We start from the raw sequence: 22064 nt of genomic DNA on the forward strand, positions 1-22064 counted from the left end.
TTTAATTCCTAGTCTATTCCATTGTGAAGTTTTTAGGTTCTATTCTATTCTTATATACATTTAATTATATCTACTGTGGCATATTCTATTATTTTCTGTTATATTCTATTTCAATCTTTCCTTATTCATTTATTATGGTCTAGATCTATTCCCTGTAATATTCTAATAATTCTGTCATATTTTATTCTGTTCTTTCATGTCTGGGTAGACTTATGCCCTCCATTTTCTCCTATTTTATTCTGTTCTATAGTTTTAGGACTGTTCTATTCCTGTCTGGCCTTGATATATTCCCATTCTTTCCTGTCATATTCTATTGTTAAATTTGTAGGTATATTCTATTATTTCCTGTCCAGTCTAGATCTAATTTGTTCTATTCTATTGTGGTTATTTAAATAAATAAATTACAATTGTTTAAAAGCTCACAAAAAAAAAATACTGATCACTGAAGCCTCTTATTATTAGGCAATATTTCGCATACATGACATTTTATATAAATGTAGCATTAATTTTTTTTTACATTATGCTTCCACATCCACGATGTGAACTTACTTTTGTTGTAACATATCCGACAGAGAGCTGTAACACAGCCCCATTACATAACTTTTTAGTAGAATGCCGTTTTTTTTTTTTTTACATCTTAATATAAATGCTTTTACTTTTTGATTTTTTTTTTACATGATTTTAATTATTTTAAAATCAATTCCACTGCAACAATACCTGATCCGAACGGCAAACTGAAAACAACAAAACGCATTTAAATCACATGACCTGTCGTCATGACGTGTTTGTAGCTCATCCGGGTCAAAAGGCGTCAGCATGGACACAGGGAATGTTCTGTCATCTCTGGTAGGGAAATAATTATTTTAACGTATCAACAAACACAACGCACTGTACAATAACGCGACAGGCAAGCCTAGTATTTTATCGAACCGATGCTCTCAGTTAACGGATATTCACTACTGCTTGCAGCCCATATTGCTACAAATCATAGTTAGCTTGCATGCTAACAAGCATGTCATGAGCATATGGCAACAAAAACAAAACAGATCAAGAATAAGAAATAATATCTTTAATAAATCACTGAAATTTATATTAATCCAGGTTTAAAATGCTTTGATAGTTATTTAGTAGTCTAACATGAGTATTGACAGCGTTGATAATCACGGTTTCTTGTGTGCTTTTATGGCACGAGGCTTACGTATTAAGATGTATCAATGCTCCAATGTTTCATTCAATATTTCTGTTTTAATAAACAGGGGGTAGAAGGAGCCACCGCTGCTGCGCATGCGCTCTCTCTTCCAGCAGAAGCGTATGGAAATGATGTGAGATGGGATGTTTTGATATTTGCACAAATAAGCAAAACTTAAAATGTTCTTAAAAGCATTATCACTTCAAAACACTAACCGTATTTTGTTCCCTATCAGGCCCAGTTGGAAGTAATGTGGGCTATGAAAGCCTACAATCACGCAGAAGTTTACTTTAATGTAAGTGAATGAATGGTCACAATCTATCGTGAGGTGATTTTGGAACACTTGAATGTCCAGTTTAACTGACAGTTTCTTTCTCCACAGCTTATTTCCTCCGTTGAGCCTAAATTTCTAAAACTAACTAAATCAGACGAGCAGATATACACTAAATTCCGGGAAGCATTTTCTGACCTCAGTATTGAAGTTCTGGACCCGGACCTGTTAAAGTCAGCAGACGCTAAAGAGGTTTGGGACGTTACTTTTGCAGATGAGTTTAATTTTATACATTACTCATAGTCTGTCAAGCTCTGTTTCAATTTTGTTTCCAGAAATGGAGGCCCTTTTGTAACCAGTTTGAAGGTGTTGTAGATGACTTCAACTATGGTACATTATTACGTCTAGACTGTCAGAAGGACTACACCGAGGACAACACGATATTTGGTATGCAATGCCACACATGCACTCAGTTCAGTCCCCCAAGAAATGGACCAGTATCTTGCAAATATAAAACAAAATATTTCTAGAAGGAAACGCACAATGCCTAAATTTCCTCCCCGTTTTCTTTTCAGCTACCAGAATCCAGTTTTACGCCATTGAGATTGCCAGAAACCGAGAAGGATACAATGACGTCGTCCACAATGCCAATTCAAAAACCAAACAACATAAAAAAGATGAGAGTTAATCATGACAGTGTATTATTTAAAGTGGCCTTCTTGGTGTAGTAGAGATCTTACACATCAAGTTAAAAAGTGGATAAATACATAATATACGTTGTATGTAAAAGAGCTTTTCTGTTCTGTTCTTAGAAGTCAGAAGGTGGATAAAATGTAGTTTTGTTTTTCCTGTAATGTCTCACCTTTTTTTGTGTAATAAATAACAGTACATTTCCCCCTGAGAAGTTCTGATGTACTGTGTGAATTTATCATATTGTAACTGATTAATCATGGGTTAAAAGCCATGAAATTGCATTCACATTTCACTGTATGTCATTCTAAGTAAAAACGGGATATTCAACAAAAAGCAGAACTCCACAGTAATTGAGCATTAATAAAATTAGGAGTAACATCAAAGATTAATGCAATTATGCGCAGTATGAATTCAAAAGGTTATTTTGTGGAGTTCTAAGTTCACCCTTGAGAACATCTTGATGTATCCGAATGCCAACTTTCTTGCAAGTTTGTCATTATTTGGCATTTTTGCAATAACCTTTACTGCCACACTGAGATTACTCTAACAGATAGTACATTCAGTCCAAAAGTATATTGAGCAGAGCATAACTAGTAACATTATTAATATTCACTGCAGACTACCATGAATTAGATTTACAGTTAATGTTAAAGGGATAGTACACCCCAAAATGAAAATTCTGTTGTCCCAAACCTCTAAGAATATATTTCTTCTGCTGAACACTAAAGAATATGGGCAACCAGACCGTAGATGGACCCATTGACTTTCCATTTTTTGTGAACTATCCCTTTAATTTTCTTGACATTCAGGTTTTCTATGACCATGGGAACCCCCGTCGCTATTAATAACAAGAGCATTTATTAATCAAATGTGTCCATGTTGACTAAAAGCATGACAGTTTAGTCACGATGTGGCGGTCACAAAACGTGCACATACTAGTACAAACCAATGATGTTTATTTTGCAGTCACAATGCTTACACTATATGTAGCAGACATCCAAACAATTCAACCTCATCACTCAATGGACCCAACACACAGTCGCCAAAAACACATTCACATCAGGGAACCAAAAAAAGAAAGTTAACATCCATGAGTGTTGGACATGGTTAAGAGATGAGCTAGTTCTTCACAAACAGTTAGCAGCAACATCTGTTGAGTAGCACAAGTTGCTAATATACTCCTCCATTCACCTCTGTTTAAATCTACCATATTCCGATGCGTTTTCTGTGATTAAAAATAAATCTGGAATCCAGGGGGAGAAAAAAAAAAACACAACAGGGTTAAAGCTAGAGAAACTGTCGAGAGTGATCCTGTCGCAATGACTCGAGTACCAGGGTCTCTTTTTTTTTTTTTTTTAAGGACACGGCTACATTCTATAGGCTTCACTACCGAAGAACGCCAGATCAACAATAAAGCCACGAGAGACTGGAAGTCTGTGAGATTAAAAAGCAAGGAAAACAGTTTGACGAAAGCTCAGAGAGCAACTTCACCACAACCAAGTCACTTTATCTAATCAAATCCACAGACGACATGATCAAACCCTTCAGAGACAAAAGGGAAAAGGTTACACGTGCGTTCTCCTTTAACGGAGGTCTCGGAAATAATCATACACTAAAATGAGTGATTTTGGGACCGTTTCCAGGTCAGAGGTGAGCAGAACTAAACATCCTCAGCAATGGAGATGGTGGGGATGTCACGATGACCTCAAGGGGAAAGGTTGATGCAAGACGGACTTCATTATGATTTTAGGGAAACTGTATCCCTCCTGAAAAAGCTAACGCGAGGGGTTGTGTATTTACAAATCTCCCGTTTTTGTTCTATAGAGTCAATTTGAGGGGGGGGGAGGAAATAAATGTACAACTTGTGACCCTAAACGACTTTTCACCCCGCCCCCTCTGCGGACAGGTGTCAATCCCAGCACTCATGCCACAATCCCACATGGTCACCCGGATATAAACAACTCTCTCCATACAGACAAATCCGCACTAACTTACTAGACTGTAAAAAGTTTTCAATCACACTCATTATTTGTCTTAAATTGTAATAATTATAAACATTGTTGAAAATGTTATGAAAAAAAATGTACACTTTTTTTTTCCTTATGTGTTTCTATACAAGGCAGGCAAAAGCAGAGCACTATGTATACCAGCTCATCCTAACCCTTCCTCCCACAGACATGCTCTCAAACACACACACACTCACACACGCAGACGCCCACTTCCCATCATCCCTTGGAGCGGTTTGGGTGTGCCATCCACTCTAGAGTCCACACTGGTGCCGTCCCACACCCCAAACCCATTCCCCAGCCGTACCCTCTTCACTCTCTTTGGACTTTGAGCCCCAAATGACAAGAGAATGGTCAAGGAGAAGGACCTCTTGAAACTGGCTTTAAAATATGTATATATTTATGTGTATATATATATTTATATATATATAAAAAAGGGTGGGGGAGGAGATGTGAGGGGAGAGAGGTAATGGTTTTTTTTAGGGACTGGGGAGCGGGAGGTGCAGGCTTGCGCAGTGGTGGTCCCCCGGCAGCCGGGCCAGGGGCGGGTGGGAGTACGGGACGGGGCCGGGCCACATGGCCTGGTGCTCTATGGAATGTCAGCTCATCATATCGTTGCTGTTTACCCCGTATGTGGAATTCTTCATGGAGTCATTGACTTCTCTTCTAAATACTGAAAGATTCTGTGTAAACCTGCAAACAAAGAAAATGTTTGAGTTATATATGCATGCATGCATGTGTATATATAAACTTAAATGACATCTGAAAAGAAAGTGCGAGTGTCAGCTGTCCTTTAGCATGGCAAAATCAATATCAATGAAAAATTAATTTAATACTCTCAAAACTTTAGGGATGTAAGATATAGTAAAAGTGAAGCTTCTAGGGCTGCCCCCTAATAGTTGAGGAGAAGGCTTAGTCAACCAAATTTTAATTGGATTGTCACAAAAAAAAGAATAAAAAAAAAGAATCCATGTGGCAATTACAGTATGTCAGGCAGGAAATCCAAACTTTCGTCTATCATTCATCCTGACTCAGAAAGCACTAGTTTATTAAAATTACATTCATAATCATTACTTTTGTCATTGTGCGCACATGGGTGCTTAATTTATATTTTAAAGGAACTTTATTATGGTTTAGTATTTCTCTGTAAAGCAGGATATAAATCATATGAAATCAAATGACCTGTCTCTGTTTTTGGTGAGCAAGTTTCGCTCTATGCCCTCCATGAGATTTTCGAAGCATAAGTGCATGGCTTGCTGCTTTTCTGGTGGTTGGCTGTTCACAATGCTGTTCCTCAGATCTGCAAAATACTACAAACACAATGCTCTGATCACAAGTGGTGCTGTAGTGCTAATTAAAAGTTAAAAAGAATGATGGGCCTTTCATGAAAAAGACCCCAATGATTGTATAGTCACAACTATATTCAAATAGGCATGTATAGCTGTGACTATTTACAGAACTGACACCATATTTACATTACACTGTTTTCACACACACACTAACGTTTAAAAATGTAGGGTCAGAGATTTTAAGGAATTAATACTGTTATTCAACAAGAATGCATTAAATTGACCAAAGTTACAGTTAAGACATTTATTATAATTTAACAAAAGATTTCTATTTCAATCCTGAAAAATGTATACTTTTCTTGAGGAGCAAATCATCATATTAGAATGATTTCTGAAGGATCATGTGACACTGAAGACTGCAGTAATGATGCTGAAAATTCAGCTTTGACATCACGGGAATAAATTAGTTTTAAAATATATTAAAAAAGAATTTTTTATTTTGTAATAATATTTCACAATATTACAGTTTTACTGGCATTTTGATCAAATAAATGCAGCCTTGGTGAGTATAAGAGACTTCATAATTTTTTTTTATATATATATATTATAATAATAAAAATAAAATAAAAATAATATATATATATAAAAATCCAACTCCCCAAACTTTTCATATATATGCATACAAGTTTTCAGAATCGATTCAGAAGAGTTGAAGAGAGAATCATGAAGTATAAGAGAATTGATTCCCCCCCCCACCTCTAACACACACACACACACACACTCACACACCATACCTTCTCATTGAGCAGAATCAAGCCAAGCAGTGGCCGTGACATTGACCACTGATTCCTACAATCTTCAAAAATTATGATATTCAACACTGTCGACAGCATCTGGATAAGAAGATTGAGAGAACTCTGTCAGATCAAATATCTCCAATAAACTTCAAAAAGTAAATAGACGTATATAAGAAACATATTTTAAAATAAACAAGTTATAATATATATTTGCAATGAAATAGTCAAATATTTAATTGCAAATGTTTTAACAAGTCAAAAGACTAAATTCTTGAACTTCAAATAATTGAATTAATGATGCAAAAAAAAAATGTTTTATGTGTCTTTCAAAGCCTCAGATGGCTACAGATGCAGCCTCACCTGCTGGATCATCTCAGGGTGCTGCTGCATTATGTGAAGGAAGCGGTCGCTCTCCTGGGCCATGGGCGCCGCTCTTTTCTTCGTGCTGCGGGACAGCTGCTTGAATAGATAAGTGACTATGTGATCCAGGCTTGAGCAGCAACCAGTGCATACCATTGTGTCTGTGAAGGGACAAACAGAAACAAAGATCAGGCTCATAGGTTAACAAACACCCAAGTAGGATGGAACTGAAGGGGAGTCTCTGTTTGAAGAGAAGGTCCTTACCAAGTGCAGTAAGCCCTTCTGATATTGAGGACAGGATGTACATGACCACATGAGGCTCCAGGCTGGCGATGAAGTTCATATGGTCTTGGGTTAGCACCTCCAGAAGAGAGTAGTAAGACTGACTAAGCTTTGGATAGTCCTGCAGGAAGAACAACCAACAAAAAAAATCAACCAATCTGAATGCTGAAGGACACAATCCTGATACCTGACGGCTCATACCAGCAGGTCACTGTGAGGGATGGACAAGAGCAGCTTAATAAAGGTCTGCAGGGCGTTGTCCAGGGCATCATCGCCGTACAGACGGAAGACGCCGAAGTTGACATAGTTGCCGCTTAATACGGCTTTCAGCATAGAGAAACAAATGGAGATTCCCTTCAGTTTCAGTGCATAAACCTGATCTTTTGGCACCTCGCCCAGTGTCAGGATACGATTCCCTTGAAGCGAAAAAAAAAAGACAAATGAACAAATGATTATTTAACTTAAGTCATCAAAGTGTTCACAATATAATACTACTACTACCCCAAACCAGAGGAATAGCTGAAAACTGGGTCACTATTATACCATATGTTGTGATCATCTTGCTCGTCTCTCTGAACAGCAGGATTCCATTCGGTGACGACACGTCAAACTGTAATCTCTGTGACCTTCATGTAAAAAACACACTGCAAGTCAGAGAACATGCATAACCTCTCAAGGACATGTGCAAAATGCAACATATGCATACCTAAAATCAAATGTGAGTGGAAATCGGTGTTGGCGAGTATATGAAGCCGCATCAATCGCTAGCTGGCTGATAACAATTTTATGAATCCTAACGATGCAATGATGTGAGAACATGAACAACGCTCAGGACAATTGATGGGCCAGAAATGAATCGTCATGAAAGTTTAAGCCTTACCAATTTAAATTAAATTTCAAGCGCAAGAAGATGCGAAATCGATCTCTCGCAAACATTTGAAGCACGCGGCTAAAAATCCGTGTCTCAGACAGCACGCGAATACTGAATTGAACTCTTTCATGTCGTCTTGCACTTGAAAATGTACCCGTTGTTGAGTATCCTCGTAAACAGTCAAGTTCTGTTTTAAATTAACAAAGAGTTGAGAAAGAAAACATGTGTATCAGTATATTGGATCTGTGCATTAGCTCTCAAAGTGAAAGTAGCCTTAAGCCAGGGACACACCAAGCCTACGATCGGCCTTCAGGCATGTCAGGCCGTTTTTGAGCGTCGGCCAACTTGTTTTTTTCGGTGTGTTCTGCACCGTTGACTAGTCAGACAGGGTCTGTTTTTTTTTTTTTCACATGCTGAATCGGCGTCGGGCTGTGGAATAGAGAAAGTGATCAGCATGACGAAACGGTAAGCATGCGCTGCTTTGTTTACGGTTTGTGTATCTGCAGTGTTGGTTTTTCTTTTTGAATGACGAATATATCTGCAGAAATGGAACGCGCGTGCTAGCTGACAATCGGCTGTGGTCCTTTTGGTGTTCAAGCACAGCTTTTTTGCCCAGACTCAAGGCAAGTTCACACTACAGGATTTTAAAACGTCGGGCTGAACTGTGCAGTTCACACTACATGACTTGCTCTCTGTGAAATCAGGAGTGTTCAAGTTGTTGAGCTGTTCACACCACACGACACAACGTGATTGATCCGCAACAGGAGGTAACTCACTACACGAGGTGACAACAACTCTGTCAGCCAACGATTCTATCTTGTCTACAAACCACGTTTTATCACGAAGAAATCACGCGATAAAACGAACCGGAAATGACGCAATACAGCACGCGCGCCACTACCCAGCGAAGAAGAACACAAGTACACAACACGCGAGTCTTTGTTTGAATATGGACGTCAGGCTGCAAACTGTTTGCGCGATGATTTGCTCTGGAAAAAAATAAAAAATTTCCATAGACAGTATATAAACGGTATTTTCCCAGTGACCTCAACCCATGCCTTGCTCTGATTGGCTGTAGCTCATGGCATCACATGTGGTTGAGTCGTGCGACAGCTCCAGATATCTACCATGCTTTCATCAGTGTATTTAAATATATAAAATAATTATACACAGTACACACACATTTATTTACATTTATAACACAAACTTTTATTTTGGATGTGATTAATCGGACTGAATAACTTTTGAAACTTTAATAAGGACTTGAATTTCTGTACCTGGAAATTTAGAATTTTCATTGGTATCTAAATTGTTGGTGTCATAACAATTTGCTTCTGCAAAAATAGTTTCCTGGCTGGTAAAAAAATACTAAATACTAATAAGTCTCTGGCAGGTGGCAAAAAGGTAGTTTAGGCCCTGTGCGTACCTGTTGTGAACAAGCTCAGCCATGAGTTTGAGGACCGGTGTGGTGCAGGCAGGTACATGGTACCAGAGCTCTATTGCCCTCTGTAAGATGGGCATATAAGTGGGGTAACTATGTTCTGTCAAGGAACATATTAAAATTGACATTCAATATGAAATGCGCAGTTTGAATTAATTAAAATAGTTTTAAATGAAAATTTATGAAAAAATAAATAAAGAAACACACAAAATGAAGAGATGCACAAATAATTACACATAAAAACAAAACAAATACAGGTTAAAAGGATACATCCAATCAAAGAGCATCATAAAGCTGGTCTTGGCATTGAAGGCAAAGGCAATTCCCCTCAGATCTCTCACCAGTCCTACTAACGTTCTCTAAAAGAAAGAAAGAAAAAAGAAAAACATTTCTTCATCTATTATACGTAAACACACTGAGGCACAGATGCATTATAAAAGGCCCGCAACAATAAAGAAAACAAAAAGATATTTTGCAAATGCTGCATGTCACACAGAGGAGGTGCTGTATAATAAAGAATATGACATCTCACTTTTGCTTCTTGTTCATTGAAGGTGTTGGTGCTGAACATCTGAGCTACGACTTCAAACGCAGCAGTGAGAGGAAGCATGAACTGTTCAAATTGGTCCTCGTCCTCACCTGTCAGAGACAGAACATCGTCAAATATGTTCTTTGACATGACAGTTATGCTCACACAAGTCTGATGATTAAGGCCAGCCCACTGTGAATTTGATATATGAACTATAATAGGTACACCCTTACCCAAATCTACCATAAGAAGTCTTCCCAGGGCGGTGTAGAAAGTGGTCCGACACCTCATATCACTAAGGTTGGCCTGATTGTTCACGCCCAGGAAAGAAAAGTGCTCACTCTGTCACATGGAAGAAAAACAAGACATTGTCAGCTTGTCACTGAAGAAACTATTTTATGAATGAAGGAGCAAAATAGTTTTTATAAGAAATTATTATTTTTAAAAAATGACATTACGATTTTATTATTTATATTACAGGGTCAAATTAATCTGAAGTAAAGAAAAGTAAAAAAAAATCTCAGGTTGATCACTTACTGTGTGGTTGTTTAGCATGAACTGGACAGCGCTGAGTTTCACTAGTTTTCTAACACTGCTGTATGTGACAAATAAGGTTAAGGAAACACACAAGGAAATATTTACTGTCAAACACATCACAGACTGTTCTATACATTTACATTTAATTTGAAACAGTGTCAGCGTTGTTACTGAGGTTGATGGACTTGTATTTAAAGCAACATGTGTGTAAGGATATCCAATAGAGAGGTCATTGAGGAGCTGTAGTGTCTTCGATGTGATTGGTTCACACTGTCCCCAGTACTTCAAATTGGTGATTCTGCATTAAAACAAAACTCTTTGTTAAAAATGTTTTTCAATTATAATTCTTGACAAAGTAAGGTTTCCTATTAATTATATCCATCATTAGTTGACATATACTCACATTTTACCAATGAAAACACTGAGTACCATGGTCTCATCATTCAGGCCAAGAACCTCTGATAGTCTCCGATACAACTAGGGATAAAACAAAAGTAGTATTAATTCAGGTCATCTTGAACAGGTGTTTTGCACTGTAGCTCTCACTAATGTATCCTGCATTTTAAATGGAATGATTTATTAACCCAGTGTTTCCCATACATTGATTTATTTGTCCGCCACAATATCAGCATTGACCGCCGCAAATAGATAGGCGGCCTGAAAATACATTAAAACTTCTCGTAATAACATATAAGGTCGTGTTTTGCGCCATTGCTGTCAAACAAGCTAAAATCTAAAGCGTGCCCACAGACCCCCATAGAGGGACAGAGGTCCACCCTCCACAGTTTCACAAAATCCTGTGGGAAACACTGATTAACCAATCAGCATCCAAGATTGGAACCATCCATTTTATAACGCATTTAGTATGTTAAACTACTGAAAAAAAGGGGTTGGGGAATAAAGCCACGAGAAGCAAGCAACTGTGACCATTCACAGGGGTTTCTCACAAAACCTTAACCTATGTTTGGTGAGACTATGGGGATAAAGCAGTTCAATTTCATTTACAAATTAAAAACTTAATGTAACATTTAATGGCAAATACAGTATACATATTTTACTAATACGAATAAAATTAAACTGGAAGGAAAAAAAAACATTGTAGTTTATGATTATGGTTATGGCCCAGTCACAAATGGCACCCTTCCCTGAGTCTACACTATGTTGCATGGGCTGTTGGGTAATTGTACACTGTAAAGTCTGCATCTCTACAATCCAAATTAGGTGTGCCATTTGGGACACTATACACAAATTCGCCATTAAAGTCAATATATCAATGATTTTTGAGGAGCACTTTTAAGGCGTTTAATTCCAAGGTTAAGGACAACAGGCTAAAGCAGAACTAAACACAGTTTAAAGGCCAATTCGCACTGCACCGACACACGCCGACCAATGCTTACAATCACCAGATACAGTACGTCACTTATCAAACATTTCAACAAGTAACGATTTAACATGTTCACTCGGCGATAACAAGCTCCGACAGATGCCAACAGACACCGACAGGATCCCACATCGATTCGACAAAACTCCATGAAGTGTCTGTTGCCGTCTGCCGGTGCAATGTGAATTGGCCTTTAAAGGAACAGCTATGTGCACTTATCTTCCAAACTGTGAACAGAGAATCGGAGCAACAAGAGAGAAAACTTCAGCTTTCTAGTTAGTTGAGACAGGACACTTTCATCTCCAACAAAAAAACGATTTGTTTTTAAAACTACAGGTCCATTCAGAAAGCCAGACTAAAAGAGTGAAACCACAACTAAGCATGCAAAAAAGCTGAATCGACGGTCTCCTTTCAAAGACCAGACACAACACCATTGCAAAATTCAACCATTCTGAGAGTTCAAAGACAAAACCCTGTGAAAGTTACGAGAGATCAAAAATAAATTCTATAATACTAGCTGAATGATTTTTTTTTATTTTTATAGATTTGATGTCTAAACAAACCACAGCTTGAAGTTTGTGCTCATGCAAACAGACAAACTACAACTGTAAAATAACTGCAATTACCTTTGATGATTTTTGCACCTGGTCACCGATGTAGATTTTCCGAAACTGTTCAAAGAAACTTAGCATGGCTAACTCGAGCTTCTCATTTCCTGCTTGAGCCAGTCGCGAGTCTGTGAGGTTCATTAACTGCAAAACTCTGAAAATGAAAAAAGAGGATGAAGTTTATATTTAGGCAATAAACAATAAGAACTAGTCATCTCAAATGATTAATTACAATTTAATTCTTTACCACTTTGTCGCACAAATTTAAGCACAAAATCTATAAATCAACTGTTTTTAATAGAAGTGATAAACGTAAAAATAGCTTTGTAAACGTAAAAAAAGTAATCGTAACTAAAAAAAAAACTATGCAAACGGTTCCGTAACTTTTTTTTTAGTGTGGTACTCACAAACACCCTATTTAGTGATGCCACAACTAACAGCAGGGGAAGAATTCGGTCCCAGCTCTCTTGCCTCCGTACTCTTGTATGTGGTGTGGTTTGATTAACACCATAGTAATATAAAAATCTGAACAGTTTTTTATAATAAAATATGTAAATATTGTTTGACTGTTTATTTTCCTTGACAAAAGGGTGTCAGAAACGGAAAGCTGTGCAGCACTTTGTGTCCTGTGGTATTTCTGCTAGTCGAAGTCAACTCGACTTTCATCACATAAATGTAGACTTTAAAAAGACCTTGAACCCCTACATTCAAAGAATGATCAAATTCCATGTGAAACTTTAATGCCGAACATTAAGGTGTGAACAGCCTTCGGTGCCGATTCCTCACCTACACACAAGCTCCCCATCCATGGCATCTTGCTCATCCGTGCTGGCGAAGGACACTCTTCCTCCAATGACTGCACCGATGATGTACACCAGCCACGTCAAACGACCTGGACAACATTCATAACGTAAGTATCATAACGTATGTTTGTGCATCAAGGAATTTGAGGCGTTTCAAACTCACCCTCCTGCACTGCTATGTCCATTGTGCTAGAGTTGGTGGACTGCAGCAGCTCCTGGTATGACTGGGCCGACTGATCGAAGAGCTGGACCAACAGGGCACAGGTCTTCTCATACTCGCACCGCCCGATAGTAGACAGCTGGTCCAGCTGCTGTTGCACCAAGCCGGCATCATCCAAGGGATCTTCAAGACCATCCCTGTATAGAATGGATATTGTACATATAAACTAGGGTTGTGCGGTATACCAGTATTGATATAACCTTGCCAAGTACTTCAGATAGCGCTCACTCTACCTGAGAATGATGTGCACGGACTCCAGGCGAGACGTGATGTAGGCCTTGGTCACTTCAGGGGTGTAGGTCTCCAGCATGTGGGGCTCCGTGGCCTTCACATACGGGACAGATGCCGCCAAACGCTGCCACAGGCTCAGCAGATAGTGCACGCTGTTGGGGGCAAACTCCCAGTGCTGGGACACATCAAATTTTTATCAGTCTTTGAAAAGCCAATTTTCACATTTTCAAAACTTCTTTAACAATCACAAATCAGATCTGTCTATAGTCTTTCACTCACCTGCAGACTAGTTACTGTGAAGTTAGCAATCAGTCTTATGACCTCAGGGTAGTTCTCTACTTTTACCAGCTCTCCCAGTTGATAGTTACTCTTGAGTCGAGCGAGTAGTCGGCAGAACTCATGGTAGTTGTTTGGGTCCGACAAACTCTACAAAACAAAACAACACAAAACATTACCACGTCACCCAATCAACAATATACCAAATGCTATGTATAGATTTCACAATTCACACACGAACAATCTCTCTCTCTTTCACGAAGTCATTAAAATAAATGCAATCTTACCACAATGCTTTATTTCTGTGTCTGATTTAAAGTGGGCCGAAAGCTAGATATAATGAACCATTAACAAAAATAACTAATGAAAATCAAATGACCAATATAGCTAATCCCTATATGAAGACACATTCTACCAAGGTGGGCACCATCCTCGCAGCGAATGCGAATTCAAATGCCAAAGTGAAAGCGAGTGTGCATTCAAATACCATTTCGACCGAACACAAAAATCGCGGAAGTCTGAAATAATCATGCCTAATTGCAATGACGATTATTATCCATATCTAACACTACAATGCATTTATAAAGACACTTGAACAAATATAAAGATGGACAGCATACTTGAGGGTTCTCCAATATTCTCTTCACACCATCTACTAAATGGGAGAGGAACTTTGCTCTCTCTGCGTTGTTGAAGAGAGACCTCCGGACAGATGCTATTTGGACTAAACAAGACAAAACCTAAAAGACAAACAAACAGTTCACATCATTAGAGGAAGAGTCTAGCAGTATCTATGAGGCAAAGGCTTGTTTATCTTGATATGCATATCTTGCTGTTTATCTGACGCTCACCAAGGGAGACAGCGAGGGAGGGATGGAATGATACAAATCAAAAAACAGCTGCAAGGTTGAGGAATCCAAAAAGGCTGCAGATGAGAGAAAAAGGCCAAAAGTATGCATGAATTAAACATGAATGCCTCATTTTATACCAAACGGTCACATTTTTTTTCATGTTTTTGAAAGAAGTCTTTCATGCTCACCAGAGCTGCATTTATTTGATCAAACATACAGTAAAAATGGTAATATTGTGAAATTTTATTCGAATTTAAATGACTATTTTAACACATATTAAAACGTGATGCAGAGCTGATTTTTCAGCATCATTACTCCAGTCTTAAGTGTCACATGATCCTTTAGAAATCATTCTCATTGGCTGATTTGCTGCTCAAGAAACATTTCTTATTATCATCAATGTTGAAAACTGTTGTGCTGCTTAATATTATTGTGGAAAGTTCAAAAGAACAGTTTATTTGAAATAGAAATATTTTGTAGCATTATAAATGGCTTTACTTTTGATCAATTTGATGTCCTCGCTGAATAAAAGTATTCATATCTTTGACAACAGTCTTACTGACCCCGAACTTTCTTACGGTAGCAAAAATGTCAACCACGAATAATCATCTTGAAATGTTGGTTAGCCAGCCATAACAAAATAATTAGCATACTGAAGTCTTAAAAGGTACAGTAGACAAGAGAACAATACATTTTTGCAACAAGAAAACGCAACTTTATAAGCATCTCTAAAGAAGGTTAAAAAATACAGACACTTTAAACAAGTACTGTTTGCACCATTTCATTGTTTGCCAAATTGTTTTTTAAGATCACCTGATCTCCAGCTGGTGGGGATCTGGACGGTGCACAGATCATCTGAGGACTCATCGGTGGATGTACCGATGAAATCAAAATTGAGGCAATTGTGGGCCAGTTTGAGTAGCTGCATGAGCAGCCCGTGCTGGCTCTCATCGTTTAGATTCAAGTTCTTCCCAGATGCCTGCAGACAAACAGAACAATGCATTGAGTCCTTTACATAATGTTCAAGCACGCTGGTTTAGCAGCTGTGAAGGAGTATGCACAGATACATGGAGCAGTCTATGAGTCATTAAGCATTAGCCTCACCTGCTTGAGGAGGTTACAGGAGAGGGTGAAGATGTCAAACAAAGAGGAATCTCGAAAAGATGAGGCAATCTTCCTGTGTTTTGTAAGTGGATGTGATGAGTCTGCCTGGGGGAACATAAGAAGAGTCAAGGAATCAGCAATTCATCTTTAATGTGGCATACAGTTATTGATCCTAAACAAAAAGCTAAAAAATCCCAAGCACTGAGAAAAGACTAAATGAAGACACTGCTGTGAGCGGAGAAACTTACTTGGTTAATCTCATTGGTTAACTGGGAAAGAATTGTGACTCCTATGATGCAGTGTTCAACACTATCCTGAAAGCATCATAAAATGTAGCATATTAAAAATATTTTCAACCAAGCAAACCTTCTAAACAACTTCTGAACATTAGTCAAAATTGAACATTTGATCATATTTTTTTCTAATTTGCCTATAACACGCAATGTAATCATATATGCCATTCCGCGGAGTATGAACGAGTGAGTGAAAAACACTTCTCATGAGACAACTTAGCTTGAGTGATGCACTGGAATGAAAATCTTTAGCCGAAAATTAAACAAACAGGGCCATAAAGCAAAACCAAGGTGTGATTTACATTAGCATTTAAATTATGTCATTCACTGAGAGTGCACTACTAGGAAACATAAATACCAATTGCAATGGTTTATGAATTTTCACCACAAAATGTTTCTATAGACTGTTGCGGTTGTTGTGCAGTTACGTGTAAAGGTCCTAATTCATGAAACAGGAGTATAGCAAATGTGAGTCATTTGTTAATTATTCCTTTTGTATGGAAATGTAAAATGTTAACGCATTTAACTAGCATTTTAATGCAACAGTTTACATAAGATTTGTTTTAGGATTGATTTACATAAAAAAAAAAATCATGTTTCATGAATGAGGACAAATGTCCTCGCAAAATACAAGGTGACTGAGAAATCTTGAACAAGACCAAATCCAAAGAACATGTATATATTCACATGGATGTTGTTTTCTCACCTTATCAATGTTTGTTATGCCTACCTGCAGGAATCTTGTCACGTCGACTATAACATTCCTGAAGACGTAATCTTCCTTTTGGCAGTCGAACCAGCCAAGCTTGGTGATTCTGGCATAAAGCTGGATCAGGGCTTGTGTCACAAAGGCAGCAAGCTTTGGCCGGGTTGCCAGATAATTGAGTACATAATTTCCTAAAGGAACCAATGTGACATTTATTTCACAATTTTGTCTCTTCAAGGGTTTTTGAAGTCTAAATCTCAAATTGGTAGATGGTATAAACTCACGAATGTCAATGCGCTGCTCCAGGGGAAGTGGGTTGCTTGTACGAGACACCAACTTGGAGAGACACGTTGCAGCCAACAACTGCGAGTACGAGGACTGTGAAGTGAAGTAAGCAAATACACAGTCAAGCAAGCAATCTGCAATTCGAGGAAACATAACCAAACACTTAATGGTTGCTTAACCCAAACTACTGGAGGAAGAACTAGGATTTTTGAGAACATTGCTGTCTGATCTGTTCAGATATCCTGCTCTTCACAGCTTTCAAAAAGTTTAATTCTTACACTTCCTCTTTCCAGCAACAACTGGCATTTACTCAGGCAGTCCGGACTGTTGGTGAACTCCACCAGAGCTTTCTCGGCCTGTAGACGCGTGGTGGTGTCTGTGGTCTCATATAGCTGCTTGCACAGGATCTCTAGCTGGGCTAGGCTCTGAAAAAGAGACCCACACGAGTTTAGTGGCAGCAAAAAAATAAACATCTATATTTGTGAGATGAACCAATAAAATTCCTGATATTTTTGCAGTCTTTCAAGAACTTAAGCAGTAAGCACATGTCTAAACTATTTTTTTTATAAACCAAGTTCTACAAACTCTACTTGCAGAAATGTGTTAGCATTGATAATCAAGCTAGATGACGGATATGGTCAATCAATGATATTCATTTAACCACATCTACAGACAACGACTTGAATACACCTCTTCTGAGAAAAGCATGTTTTTCATTTCTGCATTAAAATCTATTTTGATACTTTTGGGGGGAAATAAAGGATTTTAAAAAATTTCAGGGTCAGGTGTCCTGATATGATATATATAAAAAAGAAAGAAAACTCAGTAGCTTCTTGGCATAATCTTTAATCTCTCTTTTTAAAAAAGACCATTTTGACAAAAAAATTTGCACACCAAATCATCAGTCATGTGGTGCTGAATCTTATATCTGTGCATCATGGTCAATAAAGTTAGTTCAGGTTGTAAAATATAATGTGGTGTGACTCCACAAAAATGTATATTTATGAATTAACAATTCAACAATTTATTATTTGTTTAAAAAAAAATATTTGTAATAATAATACAATAACCTTAAAAAAAATAAAGATCAAGAAAAACACTCGGATGTATTCAAGATTTAGGGAAAATATGTAGTTCATTTTTACTTGGTTACACCACATAGGCCTAGCATTTTTAGAGTCATAAATAGCTCCACAGCACATCTAAACGAAGACACAATTTTAAGTATTGTCAAATGCTAAAGATGCCAAGTCTTACAATCTTTTCTTAAACCAGAGGCCAGAGCTTCAGTATCTTACTGTACAATCACAACAACAAACAGCGGGTTTATGACAAACTAGTAGACACTTATGTTCCATTAAGCAAATTAATGCGCAGCCATCACATCCACAAGATATTGTATAGGTCACTAAGGGAGTATCTGGTTCACGCATGCATGAAAGACTATGGTGATTAGAGAAAAAGTCAGTGATACAGTTTGGTAATAATAGAGGAGAATGAACGAGCTAACTCGTGTTATGCAGCAACAAGCGTCTGACTCTAAACAGTCCTTTGTTCGCTTGTGGAGCATAACTAACTATACAAAATCAGCATCAGCAGAAAAACAGCAGCTGCAACAAAGGCAGTCTCAATGAAAACGTTAATGTTTATTATGCAAAAAAAATTCAGATTCTGAACTAACAAACTCAAGTTATTTCAAAATTCTTTGCGCTCAATAGTTAAACAAGGTTAGGTAGTTTAATACTTGCGCAAATATGTTTTAACAGTTTAAATATGCACACTTTCTTGTGCATTAAGTTAGTATTTCATGGCATGCCCATGTACATTTATGCTTGATGCAACCTGGTGATAACAGAATCAAGAGACCCAAAAAGAACAGGGAGGACCCATAAAGATACAAGAAAATGCATTTGCATCCTAATAGATAAAAAATAAGTTGAATTAGCAAGGAACTGCACAGACAAGATAAGAAGTAGAAAAACAAAAAATTAAGATATCATGCACAACTTTTTGAGTCGTTATTACAAGAAAGGAATTGAACGTTAATAGTCAGAAATACTGCTGAGTCATTAACTCACTGGCCTCACCAACCTATACTTTGATAATCATGTCAACATACATTGAAGTATTGGTTGGTTGGTTTATGCATAAAATAAGTATGTTACACTACCAAGATGTGATCAGCAACACTCACATGGCCTGTAAGACATAGGGCTGCTCTGATGGTAATTAATAATCTATTACTGCAAATGGAATGGCTTCTTTACCACCTACAGAGTAACAGGACGCGTGGCAACAACACTGGAAAGCTCATGTTTACTGTTGCCTGTGCAAATGAGAGTCGGGTTAACAACGGCATCGTCCCCCACTTCATTAAGTTTCATGGGAATAAGCAGTTATTCAACACTGTGTTTAACCTCGTGACCTCCTTAACCTTTGCCCTCAAATATGACCTGTCTTGAGCAGCTTGTTTACAAGACGACACATGACAAGCAGTGGCTGTGTCTGAAAACATGGTACAGTGTTTAACGCACCAGTGAAGCCTGAGAAATGCTGTCTAGGTATCGAGATTTTTATGACAACCGTGTTCAGTCTGTCAAAAGTGAACGAGGAGTAGACAAAGAATTTCTTTCAATTCTGAGCAGCCTTTATTTGTCAATTACATCTACAATTATTTTGGTTGGCTCATTAACCCATGTTATCAAGAACAATGTCGTGATAGTCAATGAAATTTAATAAGAATATCATGTCTTTTTTATGTAATTAAATTGATTACTTAAAACACACCTTGAAGCATTCATAAACAAAATACAGAATTAAATATAATCCATAATATAATGAAAATAAAATCTCAAAAGGGTTATTTCTGGTTCGCTACATTTACGTCATCCAATAATGGCAGTTATTCCGCGGAGTCATTTAACTCTTCTCAACCGCTACAGGTGAAGAAAATATAAGTAATATATATTTATTTGGATGACTTTAAAAACCAATACATTTTTACAACCTGCGAAGGACGCTAACGTGCATAGCGTATTTATAATTTTTAAGAAAAACACATTTCTGGTCGGGCTTTTGGTTTGACGAGGCGGCGCGCGGGAGAATCTCATGAGTTAGCATGCGAGCTACAGGCTAACAGCGCGAGAGCTCAGCAAACTGGACACATTTGCGTCTAGCAACAACCGAATGACAGATAACCGAATGCAAATACGCTTTTGGGCTTACCGAGAGGCTTTTCTCTAGGAACAAGTCTCGCTGAGCGACAGTTAGTATTGCTTGTTTATTCAAGGCCAGTGTATTTATTGCATTGCAAGCGGTTGGATGAGGGATGATGCCTTGTTTACAATGTAAAACATCACTGTGGCTATAGAGTTACATGCAGTGTAGTATAATTGATCTCTCGGGATCTACCAATCTCTGCTGCTTAAAATAAAAGTCTTTGCATCTTGCTTCAAAACAACTTTCAGACAACTGGCAAAGTTGTGTGTTAGCCTGGACTACAGAGTTAAAATCAACATGATGACAGGCCACAAGTCAACACTTGATAATCGCATCCAATAAAGCATGCGAGTCAACCTCTCCCGCCGCGCGACGCATGCATTTAAAACAAACACGTACGCATCGCCGAAATAAGCCCCAGGATCTATCGCTAGACTGCAGTGGATCACAATACATTAATTTAATAATAGCAAAACAAAATCATTGACTTACCTGCACATGATCCGCCATTTTGCTCCATTCATGCTCCTCTCACTCCCCCTGACAATGAGCATGCGCGCATCTACCCACAATCACTGGAACATTTACGCAATTGACGCAGGGAGTGATAAAGCCAGATGTGCGTTCGAGGCTTCGTGAATACCGTTACGGCAAACCTCCACCGCCGAAACTACCGCAGACAAGAGCCTTTGTTTACATGCTTCTTAAAGTGAAACTGCGAATTCGGATATTAGAGGTCACGTGGATTTATGATTCTAATTATATCTAAGCGTGATTGTCAGTGCTTATTTAAAGTTCAGAGGCTTCTGCGGGCGTTCTTACGTTGAAGAACTAACGTTACACCTGTTGTAAAGTGCACATAGTACTTTAGCTAATTACGAGATTTTACACACAAAACAATGTGCATCACTTTTGCTGTCATTAAAATGATGTGCACTGACATTAAATGAAGTCTCCAACAGTCTTCTAGAAATTGTTCTCTGTTGCTTTATACACTGTAAAAAAAAAAAAAAAAAAAAAACTAGGCCTACATAGTTTTTTACTAGCAATTTCTGAGTGAAAATTGTTTCCACAACAATTGCTGTGTCCGAAATCACATACTGTCTGAGTAGGTAGACTACTACATTTTAATTTGAATTTACTTTGCGACCGCATTCTATAATATAGTATGTGTACAGTATAAATTAAATATGGATGCACTATCTGCCATGTTGTCATTATCATTGCTTCACTGCCATTCATAAATCCTCTCCTGTGGTCTCATGGGATAGTAAAGAATCTCACCTAAAGTAGTAGGTCATCCAGGGACTTTTCGCCTACTGTTTTTCTTTTGCATCCGGAATCACATCCTTCCCTAGTAGGCAAAAAACAGTAGGCCTATAGGCGAGATTCTGAAGTGTGCACTCAATGGACACTTTACTATCCGATGAGGCCACAGGAGAGGATTTGTGAATGAATGAATGAGGCATTTATATAGCACTTTCATGTGTACTACTGTACACCCAAAGCACTTTACAATCATATCAGTGTGAATGACAGTGAGGCTGGTAGGTCACATGATAATGACAATATGGCGAATGTACGTCCAGATTACATTTATACTACACACACACTACTATATAGAACATATTTTTTAGTGGTCGTGAAGTAACTACATATAAAAAATAAGTACCTACTCAAGAGAGTATGCAATTTTGGACGCAGCCTGAAGGCTGTCCCCTCCAAAGGACGCATTTGTCGGCCGCACACGTCATTGAGTCTGCCTCATTTTAGTAAAGTAACCATTACATTCTTAAGTCATTAAAAAATTACATAAATTTAT

At 38.0% G+C, this 22064-nt stretch overlaps 2 protein-coding genes across 2 annotated transcripts; one reads left to right on the plus strand and one right to left on the minus strand.

Moving 5' to 3' along the window:
- Window positions 1-757: 757 nt before the first annotated feature.
- Window positions 758-3191, plus strand: pbdc1 (polysaccharide biosynthesis domain containing 1). Its single transcript, XM_079600677.1, has 6 exons — window positions 758-846; window positions 1257-1322; window positions 1425-1484; window positions 1572-1712; window positions 1796-1907; window positions 2036-3191. The coding sequence occupies exons 1-6, from the start codon at window positions 817-819 to the stop codon at window positions 2146-2148; spliced, it is 522 nt and encodes a 173-aa protein (XP_079456803.1). The 5' UTR covers window positions 758-816; the 3' UTR covers window positions 2149-3191.
- A 1389-nt stretch (window positions 3192-4580) lies between these two features.
- Window positions 4581-20842, minus strand: xpo7 (exportin 7). Its single transcript, XM_079600676.1, has 28 exons — window positions 20735-20842; window positions 17302-17448; window positions 17023-17116; window positions 16763-16929; window positions 15988-16053; window positions 15740-15844; window positions 15449-15614; window positions 14636-14709; window positions 14405-14524; window positions 13788-13934; window positions 13511-13683; window positions 13221-13414; window positions 13041-13146; window positions 12273-12408; window positions 10669-10742; window positions 10480-10563; window positions 10266-10326; window positions 9962-10070; window positions 9732-9838; window positions 9470-9558; window positions 9185-9292; window positions 7431-7513; window positions 7089-7303; window positions 6870-7008; window positions 6606-6766; window positions 6243-6341; window positions 5342-5469; window positions 4581-4852 (listed from the first exon to the last, which is right to left on the minus strand). The coding sequence occupies exons 1-28, from the start codon at window positions 20750-20752 to the stop codon at window positions 4759-4761; spliced, it is 3264 nt and encodes a 1087-aa protein (XP_079456802.1). The 5' UTR covers window positions 20753-20842; the 3' UTR covers window positions 4581-4758.
- Window positions 20843-22064: the final 1222 nt, after the last annotated feature.

Source organism: Phoxinus phoxinus, assembly GCF_949152265.1.
Source record: "Phoxinus phoxinus genome assembly, chromosome: 23".
Classification (NCBI taxonomy): Eukaryota; Metazoa; Chordata; class Actinopteri; order Cypriniformes; family Leuciscidae; genus Phoxinus; species Phoxinus phoxinus.

What these genes read in the sequence shown, in the direction of transcription:
- xpo7 (XM_079600676.1), bottom strand. An exon ending in CCTGTAACCTCCTCAAGCAG is followed by an intron (nt 15,615 to 15,739) that starts GTGAGGCTAATG and finishes GTTTGTCTGCAG; the next exon opens with GCATCTGGGAAGAACTTGAA. An exon ending in GCTGAGCTTGTTCACAACAG is followed by an intron (nt 7,514 to 9,184) that starts GTACGCACAGGG and finishes TTTTACATGAAG; the next exon opens with GTCACAGAGATTACAGTTTG.
- pbdc1 (XM_079600677.1), top strand. Translation starts at nt 817, where the DNA reads ATGGACACAGGGAATGTTCTGTCATCTCTG. An exon ending in GGAATGTTCTGTCATCTCTG is followed by an intron (nt 847 to 1,256) that starts GTAGGGAAATAA and finishes TTTAATAAACAG; the next exon opens with GGGGTAGAAGGAGCCACCGC. An exon ending in ACGCAGAAGTTTACTTTAAT is followed by an intron (nt 1,485 to 1,571) that starts GTAAGTGAATGA and finishes CTTTCTCCACAG; the next exon opens with CTTATTTCCTCCGTTGAGCC.